Source organism: Rhinocladiella mackenziei, assembly GCF_000835555.1.
Source record: "Rhinocladiella mackenziei CBS 650.93 unplaced genomic scaffold supercont1.5, whole genome shotgun sequence".
NCBI lineage: Eukaryota > Fungi > Ascomycota > Eurotiomycetes > Chaetothyriales > Herpotrichiellaceae > Rhinocladiella > Rhinocladiella mackenziei.
In genome coordinates, this window is record NW_013550600.1 from 1097182 (window position 1) to 1117556 (window position 20375).

A 20375-nucleotide genomic window follows, 5' to 3' on the forward strand; every position below is an offset into this window, starting at 1 on the left:
GTCTGTCGATGGCTGAGTGCCAGGAGTTTTATCTCTGATTTTGATCCGAGGGATAATTCTGAATGTCGTGCTATTGATTCGACTTCCTTCTCAACATCCACTCAGCACCGACATGAACACTCACGGTTCCTATTTATTCATCTTCGAATCCCGAGATCGAGATGTTGAGGGCCCGAAGACGCCGACCTGACTGTAAATCTTACTCACCATCATGATCGCGCCATCGGAAGGATGTCCCCGTGAAGTGACAAGGATCTTGGGAATGACCTGCCCAAAGCATCTTGAGTTCGCTCTTTCATAACGACGAGAAGCCGTCTGGATGACAAAAGAGAAGAAGGAGCGTCGCCCAATTTGGAAATATTTCTAGATTGGAAGGATGATTGTGGAACATTGCCTCCAAGTTGCCTCCACCATGATGACTAATTTTCCGGTTGCCCATCATCCTTTGGATTCTCCTCGGGCTCCTTTCCTTGTCGTGTGAGGATGCGCTTGGCAACTGGTAGAGGGAAGAGTTGACTGGCGGGGGTCGGGGACTGCGCCGAGTTAGGCAAATAGGGTATTAGACGCTAGATGGACTGCTTCTTTCGAGGTACAACTCCAGCAAGAATATTGACGCAAGGAATTTCTTTCCGTTTTCTCTAGACGACCGGGACAGTATTCGTCACTGTCAGAGGTATTTTCACCATCTAGGATTGTATAATCCTCAAGTGCGACCTGAGGCTGAGTATCAATACTTATGGCGGATTATTCCCTCACGCCGACGTCGCATCGATGCGATAGACTTGGGCTTAACGCCAGCAACATTAAAAAGATATCCTTTAACGTAAGCCAAGCGCTTTCCCCTACATAAATATAAATTTCCGAGGACAATGTGTCGAACGATCATGCCACCTTCATGGCGGTACATTTCGCATGGTGTGGGGTATACCAGCTTCGGCCTTCGAAGTCTATGGAAATCTCAAATGATTGGCAAGCCACACATATCTTGTAGCCAGAACATCAGATAGGGCACCAATTGCCTGATCCTTTCACACGGAATCAGATTCTCGTTCTTTTCCCGCGCCTTTCATGGACACTTTGGTCTGAAGATTGCCTTTCATACCTTCCAAAACTGGTGTGACGTCTCCAGTAGATGGAATACTCTCAGAACCCTTGTGCAGGCCGTAGATAGTTCCTTGTTCGATCTCATCAAGAGAACGGCCTTTGGTCTCTGGAATCCACAAGGTGACAAGGGCAGTTAGTGCCAGGACGCCACAAAGTAGGCCAAGGGTTCCTTGAAGGCCGACAGCATCGGTAAGAGATCCAAAGGCGAATGCAGTCAGAACAGCACCTGCTTTGCCAGAAGCTGCAGCAATTCCATGAGCGGTGCCCCGGACTCGAGTGGGGAATACTTCTACTGGAATGAGAAATGTCGTACAGTTTGGTCCCATGTTCAAAAATAGTTGGGAAAGGGTAAACAAGGTAACCAAGCCTCCGGTAGAGCTGTGATTAGTCACGCCTGCCCAGATGGCATAAAGTATTGTGACAATGACGCTGCAATAAAATTGCTGGTTGACTCGTCCGATGAAGTCGGGCAGAAATATTCCAATATAGAAGCCCGGGAGATAGCCCTAATAGGTTGTTAGGTTGTCATCCAGACCAGCCATAGGGAATTCTACTTACGGCAGCTGAGACGATTATATTGCCAATGGCCGTGTTCCATAAAGTTCCAAATGGTGTCGGTGCCTTGGCGTAACCAATTTTCGAGAGGATAATACTCTGGTTCAGGTTGATTCCGTAGTATGCAATGTCACTAGAAGGTAATGACTAAATTAGATTCAGAAGAAAAGGAAAAAGGGAGAAAGGGGGGGGTGGGGGTCTGTCAGTCTTACAAGAGAAACCAAGCCGCACTGACGGCAAAGAGTACTTTGGCATGTTTCCACTGCGAAAAGTATTCTCGGAAATCCTGGAACTGCTGCTTCAGACCGCGTTTCCCGTCGGCTTTGAGTGAGGTTTCCTCAGCGACATCTGGCTTCAGTCAGCGATTTCGACATGAGGGACGGAGTGTTTCGTACATTGCTTGTATGGCTTGCTCTCAGGCATTGTCAAACGAAAGTAGAGGGTGAGGATCAAAGGGACCAGTCCGATGCCAAACAATAGTCTCCATACCCATTGGAGATGATATATGTCTTCCTTGACCGACGACTTAAAGGCTGCTAGAAGAATAAGGTAGATAATACCTGAGGACATAGCGCCGAGACCAATGGACGCAAAAACGGTAAGGACGAGTTTGGCCCGGGAACCCAATGGATTTTGCTCGGCGGACAAGGCTGATGTCATGGGATAGTCTGTGACGCGTCAGAAAGAGAGGACTACAGAAGACGACTGGTCGGTAGAACGTACCGCCTCCGATGCCAAAGCCAGTAACCACGCGGAAGACCGACATCCAGGCAACAACATCACCGTGACCAAAGCCTTTCCAAGGCATCAAGATGACCATAAGGGTGCCGAAGATGGTGATCATGAGTTCTTTGCCATAGATTCGGTGGCGACCCAAAGCATCCCCAAAGACTCCGAAGCTGATCTGACCGAGGATCATACCGAGAGACAGTGATGCCTTGATCAAATCCCCTTTGATGGTTGGGATCTTGTTCTTCTCGTCTTGGAAGTAGAGGTGTCCGAGCATGGGGACAACTGCGACCGTCAGAAAGGATCGCAATCTCTCAAGAAAATTATTCATACCCAGTCCTATGCTGATATTTAAGAACCCATCGCCAAAGAGACCAACTCCCGCAACCACCAAGAACTTCAATTTGGAGAAGTGAGAGGCTGCGTTGAACATTGTGAGCAAGGTTGAACGGATTCGTCACCTTAGCTGTAGATTGTGTGGTTCAACGGGCCTCCCGTCTCGATCTCGCCATCCATGGATGTTGATATAGATGTTTTCAAAGTGCATCAGAGTATCTTGGACATTCTGCCGGATCTCGGGCCAAAGACCGTTGCTGTGATATAAAGATGGCCCATATCCCGATGTATCGATGGCGTTGGAGAACGAATTGAGAGGATGCTGACGGCCACGTGTAGATCTGCAGCAAAAGGAGCATATCCACAGGAAGGGATGATAAGAGGGCCAAAAAGTTCGAATTTCTGATGGACGGCACGAAGAGCGCAACCCTCCTGAGAGCGAAGAAGTCTCCGGGGGATGCCGATGGCAACGACGGGTACGGCACAAGGAGTAGAGGGAGAAGAGGAACAGGGAAGAAGAAGTTCCGCTGGCCAAATGATCCTGCACGTGGTCAGCTGCAAATCGTAAGCTTTGATTGGCTGAAATTCGACGACATCTTTCCTCATGTCGCCAATTGGCGACAATCCTTCCGTCCTCCAACCTTGTAGTTGACATCCATCACCATCCTCCACCAAGAGAACCGTCGTTATCCCTAAGACTAAATTGACAGCCTGTCCAAGACATGGACACCGGCTCATCAGCCGCTCAGGCTCTCCGTGAGTCCTTCGGCGATCGCAAGCCCATCGATATCAGCCGCAAAATCACCGCCTGCGTCGCTTGCCGGAAACAAAAGATCAAATGCCACATGACCGATGCCACACCACCCTGTACGCGTTGTAAAAAGCGGGGACTATCTTGCGTGGTCAATCGAAGTCTACAGATGTTACTCGAAAGCGATGTTGCGTAAGTCTCTTGCTGTGAACTCTCCGGATTCCCTGCAAGTGCTGATGAATTCAGATGGAAGGCCAATGTCGACGAGAAGCTTCGCATGCTGGAAGAATCCATCAACAGACTGAACCAACAACGATCCGATACATTCCATGTTCCAAATTCGTCTGCTTGCAACCGTGAGGGGCACACTGCCCATATTCCAGGTTCCGCACAAGACACCTCAGCTACGGGATTCGCCGGGCCAAGTCAATCTTCGTTCTCTTATCAAGAAATCTCTCCTCAAATACAAGGTCCAACACAAAAGACCCCAACTACAGAATCGCCGCCGCCGCAGAATGAGCAGGGTCCAGGCTGGGAAGTTGTGATGGACCTCAATAGAGGACCAGGTATTGTTCCAGCATCCTGTGTGTCTGAAGTATCCGATTCGTCGCCAGCCACAACTCGTCAAAACTTGGCAGAAGACTTCGATCTTGTAGATCGCGGTATCGTCACCATCCAAGACGCGGAAACGTTTTTCAGTCTGTATTACCGACGTCTCGACCACTTCCTCTACCGGATCCTCGCCGAGCACGATTCACTATCCAGTGTACGAAAAAGCTCGCCTCTCTTGACCGCCGCCATCTGTGCCGTGGGGGCTCTTCACACTCCTTCAAACAAATATCAAGCGTGCTACCAACATTTTGTAGACCTTGCTTCCTCCAAGATGTTTTCCAAAAGAAATACTCACGATGATGTGAGAGCTCTTTGTATCGGCGCATTTTGGTTGAGCGATATATCATGGACACTCGTTGGTGCAGGCAAGTTTTTACCTGGGGGTGGAGTGTTTGTGCTGACCCCCTATTAACAATTTCACAGCCGCCCGCCTAGCAGGTGAACTAAATCTTCATCGATGCATCCCCAAAGCTCCTCACACCAAGAAGGCGTGTTATTTACGTACTCGTCTCTACTATCACGTTTATGTCTGCGATCACCATTTCTCCATTGCCTACGGCAGGCCGCCATTGACGAGAGATTTCAGCGCCATCACTCCCCTCAGTGAGTTCCTCAAGTCCGAGTTCGCGACTGAGGACGACGCTAGACTAGTGAGCCAGGTGGAAATCTGGTCGATCAGCAATCGTGTTTTTGATCAATTCAGCTTGGACCCTGAGGCTCATCTATCAGATCAACTACTCCCTCAACTTCGGCGACTCGGTATTGCATTGGACACCTGGCGCGCGGACTGGAATGAGCGCTTTCACGTCAACGAATGCGTGGGCAACTATCCTCGCAAAGGAGTCGGCCTTCATTACCACTTCGCCAAATTGTTTTTATGTTCGCACGTGTTTAGAAGAGCTCCTCCTGCAGAAGGCGAGCACTCACAGCTCGAGCCAGACCTCGAAGAATTTGCTGCCGTGGCGATTCATGCCGCCACGTCGATTCTGCAAGTGACCGTGGTCGATCATGAAATCCAGTCCTACTTACATGGGCTTCCGGCATACTTTGATACCATGATCGCTTTTGCCTTTGTTTTCCTTTTGAAGGTCATTCTCAAAAACCCGGCCAATCTGAGAATCGACAAGGCTGGGATATCTGAAACTTTGGACAGGTTGGCCGCGACATTGAAGAGCATAACAGCCAACATGCATCCCCGGCATTTACTGACCAGCATTGCAAGTAGCATGCGAAAGCTCTTGGATCGTTTCTTGCACGGTGCTCCCCAAGAAGCAGGACAATTAACCCCGCCGTCAGCTCCCATGGGTCCGCCAACGTCTTTCGATGTCAACAACCGTTGGCTCAGTCCCACCGATGCCATGTTTCTGGAACATTATGATTTCTTGTATTCTCCAGGTGCAGACTTCAATTTCGACATTGACTTTGGATCGATGCATCCAGAATAAGGAAAAGTCATGCTGTCCCGCTCAACCTCTCAAAAATTCAACGCCAGGTCAAAGGCATCGAAATTCCTCCACTCCCGATCACCCGCGGGATCTGTCACCGGCAGAGATCGCAGAAGGGGGATGTGTTGCTCTGAAAGGCCTCCGTGAGAGCGAAGTCGATGATCTCTCAGGTTGGTCAGATCGTGCTCTTCCTTTCGACTTCCGAGAACGGCATCCTTTTTGGCAATAGCGACGATGTCTCCTTCACGATCAAGAGGCATCTGAAATTTCTCGGCGGCGGTCTTTCCATCAACGGCCAACTCGATCTGGGGGAATGACCGACAGTATTGAAGAACATCTTCGATGCTGACACCTTCTCGGTTCAAATAAATCCGCACAAAGGAGCCCAGCGCACCGTGGTGTCGGACAAAGGGGTCAATGATAGGGCAGATGATTCTGGCAAAGCCCTGGCCAAACTCCCGGTTGAGTTCTTCCTCAAGAAATAGAAGGTTGGGAGAACCATCACTTTTCGACTTGTCACTCATTCCGTGGTCACCGGTGACAGCAACGGTGGCCCCTAATTCCACCAATCGTCCAATGCACTGATCAATGGCTGACATAAACTCGTTCGACTCTTTGCTTCCAGGTGCATATTTGTGTTGCACGTAATCGGACAAGGTCAAATACAGCAAGTCGGCCCTGTCCTCCTCCAGAAGTTTTGCCCCTGCCTTCAGAACGAACAACGACAAGTCTCCGGAGTATTGCTCCGGCGTTGGAAGGCCAAGCCATTCTTCAACCTCTGAAATGCCATGGTCAGCAACTGTACATTTATTCGCACACTGTGCCGAGAAACAAATTGCGCCCTTGGAACAATCTAGGCCGTGGTTGATGATAGCTAGCAATTTGTCCTTGGCCGTTATGGCCGCGACCCTGACGCCTCGATTGGCCATTTGTTCCAAGATTGTCGTACCTCGCAGCAACTTGTCGTCGACGATCATCTGCTCTCGCCGGGTGGATCGATCGAGGAAGAAATTGCCGGCGATACCGTGGACGGATGTGGGCGCCCCGGATATGATGGAAACGTTATTGGGGTTGGTGAACGATGGCATGGCACATGTTGCTGTAGTCGAGAAGCCGGATCGTACGAATGAGGCCATGTGAGGAATTATGCCGTCAGAAATCCCTCTTTCGAGATATTCCGGGTCGAAACCGTCGATGCAAATCACCGCTGTCGGTCGTCGGGGAAGGTTGTACCTTCTTCCGTTCACCTCAATTACGGATCGGGAGTCTATTGCTCGATGTTAAAACTCTCGGACGCGGCAACGGATACCTTTGTCCCATCACTCACTGAGAAGGCTGTTAATCGCCATTCGTTCATAGTACCGGAGCGGAAGGGTTTCCATGTTGGGCACTTTGGCCAAATCATCCCACCGGCGAACTGCGAGTTTCGCGCTGAGAAGAGGGTCCTTCTCCGCCTCACGGACTTGCTCCTCGGTGAAGATGCCGCCCTGTTCCCGGATTAGATCCCACTCTAGGACAATTTCGCGGGGTTAGCACAGACCTGAAACTTCAATGTCGTCTTGCTGGACTGACTCAAACCGTCATAGTACCCTTTATCCACGGCCGTTAGGTACCTTTTCGCCATAACGTGAGCCCCGACCAGCTGGCAGATCGACTCGCTGAATCCGAGTTGGCGAAGGTATTTCTCGCCAAGAATCTCATGGCTCTCGCGGCCAACATACACTCCATTTGGAGCGATCATGGCCGGCATATTCTCCGCGGCCGGGATGAAACGGCCGACGTCATGAAGGAGGGCTCCCAGCACGGTGTCGTCGTCCGCGCCCGCTTCCACAGCAAGTTGAGCCGCCTGGAGCGAGTGCTCTAGCTGAGAAACCTTCTCACCGATGTAATCGCCATCTCCTTGAATTGTGATGAAATGAAACAGTTCTTCGACGCACTGGCGGGCGTTTCGCTCGACGGAAGGCAACATAATGTCTTTCTGGCAGATTCCTTCGTCTGTCTACAAATTTGTGGATGATGAGAATGAAAGAAAAAGAGAGCCAAAGTGACGACTAGATATGTAGAGCACGGACTTGCTCGTTGGCGAAGCTAAAGTCCCGGGCAGACACATTATTTTGATCTTTCTCCCAAATCATCCCACCTGATCCCGTCGGATGGACGCCGAATAATCGCCCTTTCGGCATGAACGTCGACTTCTCTTCCCCTCGCAGATTGGGGATCCTCGTGTTTGGCTTTAGACCACGTGACACCGGACGGCATGAAGACCGGTTCAGGATGTCAGGCCATAGTGGTATAAACGGCTGGGATTTGAAGGGAATTCTGAGTCGAGGTCCCTCGGGATGACTGAAGAGTGTTCGACTTGATCCATTGTCTGGACCATTTCCTCATCTGAAACTTGCGGTTCATTTCCCCCCTCAAAGCGATGTCGTCCTTCGTCCCGACTGCTGCTCAGGTGGAGCAATTCCACCGTGACGGCTACCTCCTCCTTCGCGCGGAGGAGCATGGCCTGGTAGCACCAGAGAAACTCCGGGCCTGGACTCAGCAGGTGCGGGAGTGGCCCCTTGAAAAGGGAAAGTGGATGCCTTACCATGAAGTCAACGTCAATGGCACAAGGCAACTGCTGCGGACGGAGAACTTTGTCGACTATCACCCTGACTTCCACGCTCTCCTGTGTGGAGGGGCTCTGGCAGAGATCTTGAAGAGTATCTCTGGTGATGTAAGTATGTTGATGATGGAGAGGGGCCATTCGGAAATGCCAGCAAGGGACTCGCGCTGGCTAACAATCTTTGTCAAACCAGGACATGTTGCTATTCAAAGACAAGATCAACTACAAGCTGCCATCAGGGAACGGATTTGCTGCACATCTAGACGCTCCAGCATACGACCACATTGGAAAAATCGAGCACTTAACTGCCAACTTGGCCGTTGACGAGGCCACTCCCGAAAACGGATGTATCGAAGTCGTTCCTGGATCTCACAAAATGGACGTGGAGCTTTCCCATGGAGGCGCCATTTCCAAGGCCTGGGAAGACAGCCACACGTGGACGAAAGTGCCGCTGCATCCTGGAGATATCCTGTTGTTCGGAAGCCACCTAGCCCACCGAAGCGGCCCAAACCGCACCAACACCAGTCGCAGCAGCATATATGCCACCTACCACGGTAAAAGAGATGGGGACAATCTCAGGCAGCAGTATTATGTCCATCGACGAGAGAATTTCCCACCCGACAATGGTAAGGAGACCTCCACCACCCAGACCATCCGCCTTTCGGGCTGATCGAGTGTTTGCTGTCGTTGCATTTGGCTGACTGAAACCTGTCTTGATAGAACGTGTCGCCGGAAAGGATTATACTCAGGGATACAATACTTATGGCTTTGCTGCGCCATTTCTGTCAGAGAAACAAGTCGGGCAGGACAAGGGCAGAGTCCAGGCAGTTCATTGATTGATGGACATCGGCATTACAACCGTGTGGATTCTTAAGGCTCGACGAGAGAACATGTCCAAGTGGTAATGGCACGAGTTGACTTCACAGCCGCCCTGACCATCGTATCTACCTCGAAATGGCGACAAACATGATTTTCCATCAGCCAAGCTCATCGGCGGTTGTATATTCCCACGATGTCAAGAGACCGTAACCCGTTCTCGCCCCGTGAGCTCCCGCGGGCCACACAACATTAGATACTAGATCATCTTCATTTATTTCCAGTAGCATTGCCACCCTTGATCCAATTCTCCACATCCGCCTTGAAATCCGGTTCATAGAGCCAGCTCAGATCGAACTCCTGCTGCACCGTCTTCTCCACTTCACCGGTCCGCTGTTCCTTCGGCATCCTTCTCAGGTCAATCTGCTTGTTCAATTCCAGAATCTTGTTGATTCTCGCTTGCCTATAGCCCTGCCAGAATGTCAATGCCTCCTCGAATTGGACGCCTCCAGCTTTGCTCGAAGCCAGCAAGAGCGCAAACATGTATACGTCTTCAAAAGCCTGGTTGATGCCTTGTCCGGCACTTGGCGGAATCGCGTGAGCCGAATCACCCAGTATGACCACCCTGCGTTTTTCCGATGCCCATTTTTCAAGCTGCGGGATCACATAGAAGGGCCAAACGTTGATTCTGTCACGGGGGATGCTCTTCGTAGCAGAAACAGCGACCCCGCCAAAGGACTCGGCGCCTTCCTGCAGAAACTGGACTAGGGCGTCTTTGTCTGCGAAAACTTTGTCCCAGCCTTCTCGGTCGTGGTCCTCCATTCGTTTCTGTTTGCCGAAGAACATTTCCGAACCATCGAACCTTTGCGGTGCGACCACGAAGGCGCCTTTGGTCTCGGAAATGATAGTCAAAGGTTTGTCGATACGGCCACCCGGCCACTGGACTTGGCTTGCTGGCACTGCCGCCGTGACGGCCGCCATGCCGATGAACTTGGGCGTCAGATGAGGATACAGATACATCCGAACCGAGGAGTGGATTCCGTCGGCCCCAACGAGCGAGAAAGCGGTATGTGTGACGCCGTCTGTCGATTCCCAAATAACGTGATCGTCGGTCTCTTCGATAATGTGGGAGTATTTGGTCCCATACACGACCGAGATGCCTTGGGCCTTGATCTTGGACAAGATGGCGTCGATGAGTTCGTGACGGTAGATTCTGTTTGCTTGATATCCGTATTTCTCTTTGCTACCAAACTCGTAGGTCTCGATGAGTTCGCCACCGGCGTTGAGGTACTCGAGCTGATCAAAGTTGTAGCCTCGTGCTCGGACATCCTGGTACACGCCGAGCGCATCAAGGACTTTCAGAGCGTTGGGTGATAACATGACTGCTCCGCCGATGTTGAGGGGGGCAGATCGCGCTTCGTAGACGGTAGCTTTGATGCCCTGTTGTTGTAGAGCAAGGGATAGAGTCAGACCGGACAAGCCTGCTCCAATGATGGCAACTTCATCGGCCATTTTGGAATTTTTCTGATTCCGACGAGGGTGATGCGAGTGTTGCTGTCTGTCCGATGAAAGGGGAATTGTCGAGGATCTCCAATTTCTATGCGCCTGGAGAATCTGGATGTAGATGAAGCAAGCAATTTGCAGAAAGCTCACACCTTTCATATATGTAACTTTGCCATTGCTGTTAGGCGTTCCATCCCCGACGTGACGCCCTGAATTCAGCCTCAAGCGGATTCTGGTATACGAACTCCTGTTACCTAATTAAAGTTCGTGTACCTGTTTCGGGTTAAGTGCTTACAAAGGAAGCTGCGGTTACAGATCAACGGACAGTTTGTGTCGAACGGCTGGTGCTAGTGTGCCAATTATCTCTGAACTCTGTATATGTAGGGGCCTCCCCTTTCTATAGCGACATGATCTATCGGCACCTGCGCTTTGTTTGACATTTTGTCATCGAGGAAAGGAAAAGTTATGGCGGTTTCGTGCGCTTATGTTAGCATCATGGGGGTAGAACCGGGCCTAAAACGGTCGGACAGCGAGGAATGAACTCGAGAAACGCAGTCTGGTCTCTCGAAGGTGACAAGTATGATTTTTATGTGGTCTGGCGAGATCGAATCCTGGTGAAATGGAGTCGAAAATGCTCCATATCGCACGAAATAAACCCCGATTTGCTGAAGCAAGGCTGTAGCGGGTCACCAGGAACCGACCAGTGGGATACACATGCAAGGGGCCTGAGAATCGGAGAGTGCCTGAATGGAGAATAAATTTTGCCATGGGGATTGAAAGGACCAATGCTCTAAGAGAGAAAACTCTCAGTTCACTAGCGCTATTAATCCACTACACTCTTCGAGCGCATTCTAAGTACACATCCCTCTCATACAGGACCAAGAAGGCTAATGTTCAGTTTCCTTGTGGCGTATACCACACCCTTTCCAATACGGCTACTGGAATGTTTCGACAGATCCCCTCGTCCTCCGGACCACAGGCCGAACCGGTGGCCTCGTCCTAGAAGAAGCATTGAAAAGAGGCCATGTGGTGACGGTCCTCGTCCGCAAACCTAACCACAACCTGCCTCAACACTCGAACCTGACCACTATAATCAGCGACCCATGCAACATCGCAGATGTGGAGAATACCTTTGTACCTCCTAGCCGTCAACATCCATCGTCTTCATCAGCACGCTTGGTCAGATCCGAACCTCAGGCAGCCCATTCGCCGCCACCGCTTCACCTCCTCGCCTCATGGAGTTGTCAATCAGAGCCGTGTTATCAGAATCTAGAAATTGGTGCTCATGTCGATGTTCGGCACCGACGACTCCTTCGCCAATCAACTTCGCCATGCGTGGCATCACTACGTATTCGACCATGGAACAAACGCTGGAGGATCGGAACTTGGTCGATGAGGCTGTGAAGACTGTTTGGCTGCCATATGTCCAGACACATCCGGCAGTGTTGAATGAAAGGGAGGCTGCGCCGCTGACGTTCGTTGGGAACTCGGGAAAGGGGTCAGGATTTCTACCTAGTGTGAGTGCAAAGACCGTAGCCGGATTCTACTGGATGCTGCGGTGACGAGCGAGTTTGATGGAGTAACGCCAGTTACACCAAATCGAGGACAAGGAGTTGGACTTTCTCGGTTGATTGGACGTGATGAGGAATGAAAATCACATAGCTTGGTGCGCTCGGCTTCTCCAAAAAAATTTTGGGCCCCGATGTCTCTGGCGGAATCTGACTCATTGAATTAATTTGATGAAGAGACGGATTTGGACATCTCAATATGGACATGTGGACCTCCTTAATTTGGCCTTAATGTCTTGGATTGCCCATCTCTCAGCAGACCTTAAACCAGTATAGCGCTCACATGCCGCAGTTGCTACAAAGTACCTCTTCTGCTCTGTGATGGGCTAAACTAACCCATCTCACTGACTGGTCCATGGGTTTCCATCTTCAAGAGCACAAAAAGGTCGTGTCTGGTCCACCAGCTCCTAAGGCGTTTTCCGTAGATGTAGACCGGAATGGCGAGGAGAGACAAGAAGATCGAGGTTCCCCCAAAGACATACATGATCTGTTCGGGCCCATTGGCTGCGACCCAGTCGTTGGCGAAATTTGAGAGACCATAGAACATGAAATTCTGGAAGGTATCCGATCAGATATTTTCACCCACGGAAAAGTAGCACGTTCTCGTAAAACGTCCAGACGCACCTTGAAGAGCATGTTCATGACGAAAATTTCATTACTCTGGCTTCGGAAGGAGTCCAGACCGTATGAAAGGGTCGAAAAGATGCCGATTAACACTCCGACCATCATCAGGCCTTGAAGGAATGCACACAGTTCCGCTGGAGATCCGATGGCGAGTGTATATCCGAAGAGGAACATTCCGAGGCCGCAGGCGATACAGGCGGGGAGCATGAAAACGAGGCGGAATTCCGGTTCACTGGATTCCAGTCAGCACGAGCCTATATCGAACGGAGACTCAACGAAGGAATACATACTAAACGCCCTCATTCTTCCGAGTCAGGTATTTGATGACATAGTCGCCAGTGAATCCGGTGATAAGAGAGCCAATGAGACCGCCGATGAAGGGCCCAGCACCGACGTATCCAATATGTGCGGGGTCGAAATGCCACGGAGAGCCAGAAAATATGCCGGCTAAGATGATGGCCGATCCGACGTACCTGTCACGCGAGTTAGTGGAAGGCGGTTTTGAGAAAAGGGCAACTCAGGTTCAAGGGCGTACCAGCTATTTAAAAGACCGGAAGCGATGACCGCATAGCATCCTGCAGGGTTGAGAAGGGTTAGGAATGGTCCGAAGAGGTATTTGAAAATGCTATCGTGCGAATAGACGCCCGTCCAGACAGCAAGTTCCTGTACAAAGGTCTTCTTCTCGGGGATAACCGTTTGTTCTCCCTGCCCTTCTTCTCCAACGTGCTCTTTATGAGAATGTTCAATGGTGGCCAATTCTTGCAACTTCTCATCTCGCACTATATCCGTCTCGTAACGGCTGTCGCGGATGTATGATGTTTCGGGACAGAACAGGAACATCAGGACAAATTGCGCCACCAGGAAGATTTGAAACAAGTGGAACAACCAGAGCCAGCCGAGGCTTTGGAAAACCTGTCCACAGATAATCGACGCAAGACTCGAGGCAGAATTCAGGATAAAGTTGATGATGGAAATTCGGAGTCCTCGCTGATGCACAAAGTATATGTCGCCCACCGTTGCCACAATGAGGGATTCGAAGGCCGAGGTAGAAAATCCTTGAATAATTCGTGCGGCCAAGAGATACTTGTAGTCAATTTTGGCTTCACCGACTGCGGTCCCGATAATATCAAATAGTGTGGACACGAGAAAGACCGGTCTTTTGCCGTATTTGCGGCTAAACGCGCACACTGGTTCGTAGTGAGATTAGCCGTCCCCCTCATAAGCCTTGGATGAACGAACCAAAGGGGCCTGAACACCCTGCAGCCAACAGATTGTAGCCAGAAACCATTACCACGGTCGTTAAATCTTTGTTGATCTGTTGAGCCATTGAGAAGTACGAAGCATTCAAGAATGGGCCCTGGAAAAAAAAAAGGTCAGATACCGCCTGCCCTGGTCAAACCGAGGAGTCCCTCGACTCACGTTTGTGCCAGCATTGAGCATAGCTCCAAAGCAGAGAATGGCGATAATCAGTTCTTTCTTCCATATCGGCCAATTCAACGGATCATTGGGGTCTTCACTGGGTTGTGGCGATAGCACAATATGAGCGTCACGGCCCTTTCCATGTTTAAGGCCTTGAGTGATGGCCTCCGAATGAGCGGCTTCGTCGTTCAATAAGACTGTCCCTGGAACATGATCCAGCTTGTTATCTGGCAGCGGTCAGGTCTCTCGCCCTTAAGAGGATATGGAAACTCCCTTACCTTCAAGTACACCAAGACCCATCTTTCACAACAGTGTCGACAAGACAAGGACAACGTTGCGAGTCGGTCGATGTTGACTGAGGTCGGACCCAATGACACCCAGCAAGGAGCGGTAAAGGAGGACAACCTTCAAGATGACGCAGCTCGCCAAAAGAAATGGTCTTCCTAACGTTCTCAGAACCCCCGCATGAGCTGTGCTTAAGGATTCACCCGAACGTTTGGCAAAGCAACATGAGATGAAGTTCTCCAACTTGTCTTCCCCGTGGAGAAGTGGGAAACACCACCAACGGAAATGCCCCAGTTGGCTGGACCCATTTGGGTCTAGCCTTGCTGCGTGTTTTTGTGCTGGCCAACATCGGCAAATGCTTTGGACACAACTACCGCAAGCTAGGGTCTTTTTTGATTTGTTCTGCCAGAACAGCAAAGTTGACCTCATCTTCAGAGCGGGATCATGCGTCAAAGAAGAGAGGAAATTGTCTCTGCGACGTCGGCATTGTTGATTTAGTAGACGAATGGGTTCGGAACTCTTTCCCAACAAGAAAAGTTTGGTTGGTTATTTTCCGGGTGTCATTCAATCATCTGTTTCCGGCCCAAGAAAGGTAAGTGGGGGTTCGATTCTATTTGCTAAAGTCCCCCTCTAACTTAAAGGGTCTGCCCCAGTAATTCCCCTCGCCGAGGCTGCTGTGATACTGATCATGACTCATTTATGCCCGATCGTTGTCAGTTTGGGAGACTCTTCCCCCATAAACTGACTTTTCAGGCTTCTCCACGGCAGCCTCGCCAAGTTCCAACCACGTGGAGAATCCAAGTCGATTCTGCCAGAGGTGGGTATTTTCCTGTCGAGCCCGTTGCTTATGACTTCCAGCTGGAAGTAAACAAGAAGGATGAGGCCAGCCATGGATGGAGTTCCTGTGCCATGTGAGGGGGTTCGTGACAACATTACTTCCGGGGAGAGCCTTGCAAGTTGGCTCGATCCGATGACCAACCTCGGATCATGCGGCAGGTGTATCAACGAGACAAGTCGCTGCAAAAGGGGTGCATAATCTGATTCGGTAGTTCTGGGAAAATATGATCGAAGACCAGAGAAAGCTGAATGGAATGAAAAGATTTTCCAACACGTGCCTTTTCAATCCGAATCCATTGTGTTTGGCCAATGAGGGCTCCGATTGGGGGGAATAACAACCAACAACCAAGCCGTTTTGGTTCTGCATTCTAATCTTTGTCAAGGGTGTCCTATTCTTAACAGGACGTCGTGCCAGAGTCATCATTCTTCTCCATCCGCCGATATTCAGCAGCTCATTCCTGGCCGGCCGAGTCAAAACTCATTTTCGTCAGTCGAAGCGGAGGTGGATATCCATCTGCACATGTTCTTGGAGAGGGATTAACAAGGTCTCTCGACGATGTGATAGCATGTGAACCTCGGACCGAGTAAGAGTGTACCGACGGGAATAGTGATGGCAATAGAAAAAGTCTGTCTAACAAGTTTTGACGTTTTCAAATTCGCATGTTTGGACAGCGGTATGAGCTGAGATAAACAAAAGGTTGTCCTGAATGTTAGGGGCTTCAACTTCCAAGTATCAATCAAGGACGGACTGCTTGCGACGTAAGTGGACTGTCCTGATCCAAGGGAAGCGCAGGAATTGTCGACGACTCGGCTCTTCAAGGATTTGATGATGCAAACCTCACCAAGGCTGACGTGGTTCTCCACCTTCATTGTCTTGGTGTCCGATACCGGGTATGGTTGCCAGATCTCATTTCAGATTCTTATTCATTGACTCAGCCTTGACGGCATTGGACGACGAGGATGACAATTTCCCCCGCATTCAGATGCAGAAAGGCGACCCGGCTTCGGCGGATATCTTGAAAGAGGGAAAACTTGAAAGCTTGTTGGGGAGTCTTCGGGCTTTGAGTTTCGTGGGAATGAGCGGTTGACCTGTCGGGCCGTCAGAGGGTTCTGGAGAATCGAGGCTGAGCGGTGAGCGGTACGTGCAATGGCCGAGATTTTATCGTCGTCGTGGATTGAGCAGAGCTCAATCTATGATAGGCTCGACGCGATCCATGGCGGATGGTGAGTGATGAATTAGAAACTGCGCTGAGAGAATCTTCCAGATTGGGAAAATGCAGAATGGTTCGTCATTTAGTCAGATTTCCACCAAGGCTTAGATAAGGCAGATAAGATCAGTCCACGTGATTTTAATGTCCCGTGTGGCCGATGTGATTGGATCAGGGCGGTGGAAACGATCTCGGAAGGACTCCTAGTAAACCTCCAAAGCTGCTTGCCCAGCAGTACTTCGGCAGTGCTACCGCTAGCACCTATAAGCACCACTGCCATAGGCGGCATTCTGCTTAAATCTACCATTCCACGGCTACTATCAGGCATCGTCATGCACCAAGACGAACTAGACCAACTACTCAAGTGGCTTGGTAGCCACCCCTCCATGAACATGTTTTACAGCTCGCGTCCTTTATCTCACTCTTGCCGCCTCGAAGCGATATGGTTATTGTTCCTTCGAAAATCCTACATCCACACATCCAATTTAAGGCTCTCTTTCCTTCGATCGCCAAAAAAAAAGAAAAAGAAAAAGAAAAAGAAACTTTCGTCTTCCCCCGTCCTTGATCGATACTGGCTGTTTGGCGGCATCTTCTCGCTTTCCGTTGTCTTCCGTGTCTTTAGTCTACGATTCACACCAGAGACGCCTCTTAACTTGACATCCGAGGTCCCAGCCCGCTAAGTGGCCATGAGCAACAATGTTTGTTCCCTACGATGGACAATCCAAGCGTTTTGAGGTGGAAGCGTCAGCGCAACGAAGATACACGGCGCAGAAAATCAATCGAGAAAAGCGTGAAAAAGCTGTCAGATTGAAACAGCGACTTGATAGCGAAAGCAGACAACAACATCTTCTCACTCCTTACGTTCCCTCTTCTTGTTCACCGCCAGAGTCGCAATGTTCATTGTCGACCGATGACGGGGATTCCGTTACCGGAACAAATTCCCCGCCTCGAGCTCTCACTCCAGAAGATACTGGTTTCGATTCCACCACTCCTTCTTTGCCTGGTGACGGAGACACGGATTTCAGTCAATCCGACCACCATGAATCGATAGCACTCTCCATTTCAACCAAACTGAGATCGATTTCCAAAAGTGACATGGTCTTTGGTGGTTTGAGAACCGATCCATTCCGATCATACCCGATCGAATGGCGAGAATATTTTCCCGCCGTGCTCGACTTCGCCAGAGAGGCCGTCGCTCCCCGGCCCAGGTATTTCCAATATATCATGGAACATGATGTCTTGTTCGAAGCGATCGTCACCTACGTCTTATGTGTCATGCCGAACAAAACTCCTCAAGCCAAATTGGCAATGATGTGTCATTATGGGGGAACCTTGTCGAAGGTCAGCAAATCGCTCTCGTCCGCAACCGAGGCATCGAGCGAAGCGGTGATTATAGCCATTGCAAATCTTGCCGTAATTTGTGTGAGTGACGTCGGGACACCCACGGCCTGGAGGACGTGTGCTAAGTTTTAGGCCTTTTGTGGCGATGACCGACGCTTTGACACTCATTGCCGAGGAATAGATCGTCTGGTCGAAATGCGCGGAGGCCAAAAGGCAGTCGAAGAAGAGGATGGATGGCTAAAGTCTACATTGACCGCGTGAGTCCACATTGGGGATCCGTTACTCTATCGCCATGGCGACCAACTGATGTGGAAACCAGGATCGAGGCACTTGCTCATATCCAAGCTCCAAAACAGGCTCCTCGAACGACGACCGCGGCCGACCCTCCCTCCCCAATGGACAGTGAAATGACTCCACCTCCCAGTCCCAAGATCAGTTCACGAGTGCCAGTTTACCCAAGCCATCCTTTTTCTCCAGATCTGTGTGCGATGATTTCCAATTTGCCCGAAGGCTTTCGCGAGCTTGCCCTCACGGGGAGTCTTTCTGTTCAACTGATGAGCCGGCTCTCCATCACTCGCAGTCAGGTTGTTCATCTCATGGCGACAGCAACGAATGACGATCGAGATCGGGACTGGCAATCTCTTCTCCTTGCCTCGACACCCATTGAACGGATGGGCTGGCTGGCGGTTCTTGTATACCATCTTCGCAGCTCCACGTACGTGGCAAACTGTCGTGATCTCGCCAAAGTGGTTTTGGAGTGTGCCCGGGTGGGCACGACATGTCCAGCAGAAATGGAATGGCTATTGTGGGGCGCATGCCTATTTCTTGCTACTCCAGACCCCGATAAAATGCTTACCCGCGAGCGAGAGACCATCCTAAAAGTGATACTAAGGCTGAACAGAGGCTTAACTTTCGAGCAGATGGTATTGGTTGCCAACAAATTCCTCTGGAGTGAAGGTCTCAGTATGAGTCTGAAGAGGATCATGGCACTTCATCGTCTATCATGAAACATCCTTTATCCAGCAGATACCGCGAGAGATGATTTCCTTTAACCCATCGCTTGGGATTGCCGCAGGTGTCCCGCCCACCGATTGATCTTCAAGAAGAAACCTCCGAAGCTTGTGACACCAACCCGGCGCATCAAAGATTTCCTAGGTGTCATGAACCCGGCTTGCGGAACCTTCGGCTGCGAAGTCTTGCCATCGTAAATTGCTATCCGAAGGGCGAATCAACGACGGCTGATTGAAGGCAGGCATGGATCAAAATACTTCCACGAGACCGTACGCAATGCTGCAAGTTCCTTTCAGGGGAAGCTAGTTTAGGACATTGGTAAGTCTTCTTTGGTATCTCCCTTTCGATGCTCAATCTTGGCAGGGCTCCCGTCCTCCGTCTCCACAGAGGAGTTGCCAAGGACCACCCCTTCGTTGCTGTGGTGAAATGCCGCACAAAGGCAACCCCAGCAAAGATCTCTGGCTTTTCGTTCACATCTGTCTCTATTTTCAGGTGCGGTGACCTTTAGGCCCCCAGTATGTAGATGGGTTGGTTTAAAAGACAGCACCCTTGGTAGATGGTCAATAAAATACATACATTGGAGGCCAGCACATTCAGATTCGTCCATTTGAACGTGATCAGTTGTGAATCATTCCCTTATATTCCACATGGGCGTCATCACGCCTGGAGTTTCTTCGCTGAAATTTCAATTGCCGAATTTCGATTCCACCCACTATTAGCCGAACTTGGCCGATCCGCTTCAGCCCCTGCTTCAAATAAGATTCTTGCACATATACATAATAAAATTCCCGAGAAAAGTCTTCCAATATCGGTAAATTGAGCGTGTCGGCATGTTTCAGTGAGCAAGAATGGCACCAAATGGTCCCTACAAACTCGTCACCGTCAACACTGCGCCAGAGCGCGCGGAGAGATTGATCGGAAGAGTGATCGAGGATTTGAAGGATCAGTATACGATCCAACATATGACGAACTGTGAGAGTTAGTTCTGTCATTTCAAATTTGTCCACGAGGAGGAATTGATCAGGACCATTGGGAAAATGTGTCAGACACCAAAGTAGAAAAGGAGCGCACAAGTGGATAAAAATGGGAATGACAGTCGGCTAATGAAGTAACGCAACAGCTATCGACGCAGTAGAAGGGACAGTGAAGGAAATTCAGCCTGATCTTCTTGTACGTCCTCCGTTCTCCTCAACAAAATTGGCTGTTGACACCGATGTCTCAGTTCTGCGCCTCAATGTGGACACCGGAAGAAAGTGCTCGCATCCAGCAAATTGCACGAGACAGTGATCCTCGGATTAAGACGCATGCGATCCCCCATGGCCTACAGGTGGAGAAGGGCCCAAATGCCGTGGTCGAGTATGTGAAGGAGCAAATTCCGGAGATTCTAGGGTAGGACATCTCTGGTGTTGCCGGGAGCCACGGTTAGTGAGAGATAGACAGGATAGAGTGGGTCGAGAAAAACGGGTGTAAGAAATAGGCCAGGTTAGAATTAGACACGGATAGAGTGCAGAAGGATGCAGAATTATTTGGAGAGGTATATCGATTCCATTGCCGAAATTGCAGCCAGGAACCTCATCAGCCCGACACTAACGCTCTGCCAGGTAGGCTCGAAGATGATCCATCGAA

At 50.3% G+C, this 20375-nt stretch overlaps 8 protein-coding genes across 8 annotated transcripts; 4 read left to right on the plus strand and 4 right to left on the minus strand.

Moving 5' to 3' along the window:
* Positions 1–1028: 1028 nt before the first annotated feature.
* Z518_06872 (uncharacterized protein) lies at positions 1029–2821 on the minus strand (the record flags this gene model as incomplete). Its single annotated transcript, XM_013415002.1, has 6 exons — positions 1029–1610; positions 1663–1792; positions 1872–2007; positions 2055–2327; positions 2383–2673; positions 2722–2821. 6 exons carry the CDS (start codon positions 2819–2821, stop codon positions 1029–1031), a joined length of 1512 nt encoding a protein of 503 aa, XP_013270456.1.
* A 625-nt stretch (positions 2822–3446) lies between these two features.
* Z518_06873 (uncharacterized protein) lies at positions 3447–5532 on the plus strand (the record flags this gene model as incomplete). Its single annotated transcript, XM_013415003.1, has 3 exons — positions 3447–3667; positions 3722–4446; positions 4511–5532. The coding sequence occupies 3 exons, from the start codon at positions 3447–3449 to the stop codon at positions 5530–5532; spliced, it is 1968 nt and encodes a 655-aa protein (XP_013270457.1).
* Positions 5533–5561: 29 nt separating this feature from the next.
* On the minus strand, positions 5562–7501 carry Z518_06874 (phosphonoacetate hydrolase; the record flags this gene model as incomplete). The annotated part of the gene is made up of 3 exons (XM_013415004.1): positions 5562–6799; positions 6860–7019; positions 7073–7501. 3 exons carry the CDS (start codon positions 7499–7501, stop codon positions 5562–5564), a joined length of 1827 nt encoding a protein of 608 aa, XP_013270458.1.
* Positions 7502–7954: 453 nt separating this feature from the next.
* On the plus strand, positions 7955–8973 carry Z518_06875 (uncharacterized protein; the record flags this gene model as incomplete). Its single annotated transcript, XM_013415005.1, has 3 exons — positions 7955–8248; positions 8331–8763; positions 8858–8973. The coding sequence occupies 3 exons, from the start codon at positions 7955–7957 to the stop codon at positions 8971–8973; spliced, it is 843 nt and encodes a 280-aa protein (XP_013270459.1).
* A 250-nt stretch (positions 8974–9223) lies between these two features.
* Positions 9224–10465, minus strand: Z518_06876 (uncharacterized protein; the record flags this gene model as incomplete). Its single annotated transcript, XM_013415006.1, has 1 exon — positions 9224–10465. The coding sequence occupies one exon, from the start codon at positions 10463–10465 to the stop codon at positions 9224–9226; it is 1242 nt and encodes a 413-aa protein (XP_013270460.1).
* A 1890-nt stretch (positions 10466–12355) lies between these two features.
* Z518_06877 (uncharacterized protein) lies at positions 12356–14367 on the minus strand (the record flags this gene model as incomplete). The annotated part of the gene is made up of 7 exons (XM_013415007.1): positions 12356–12577; positions 12649–12880; positions 12939–13121; positions 13184–13835; positions 13888–14005; positions 14068–14294; positions 14346–14367. The coding sequence occupies 7 exons, from the start codon at positions 14365–14367 to the stop codon at positions 12356–12358; spliced, it is 1656 nt and encodes a 551-aa protein (XP_013270461.1).
* A 2726-nt stretch (positions 14368–17093) lies between these two features.
* Z518_06878 (uncharacterized protein) lies at positions 17094–18745 on the plus strand (the record flags this gene model as incomplete). Its single annotated transcript, XM_013415008.1, has 3 exons — positions 17094–17819; positions 17871–17995; positions 18058–18745. The coding sequence occupies 3 exons, from the start codon at positions 17094–17096 to the stop codon at positions 18743–18745; spliced, it is 1539 nt and encodes a 512-aa protein (XP_013270462.1).
* An 852-nt stretch (positions 18746–19597) lies between these two features.
* On the plus strand, positions 19598–20142 carry Z518_06879 (uncharacterized protein; the record flags this gene model as incomplete). Its single annotated transcript, XM_013415009.1, has 3 exons — positions 19598–19721; positions 19870–19919; positions 19972–20142. The coding sequence occupies 3 exons, from the start codon at positions 19598–19600 to the stop codon at positions 20140–20142; spliced, it is 345 nt and encodes a 114-aa protein (XP_013270463.1).
* Between the last annotated feature and the right edge of the window lie 233 nt (positions 20143–20375).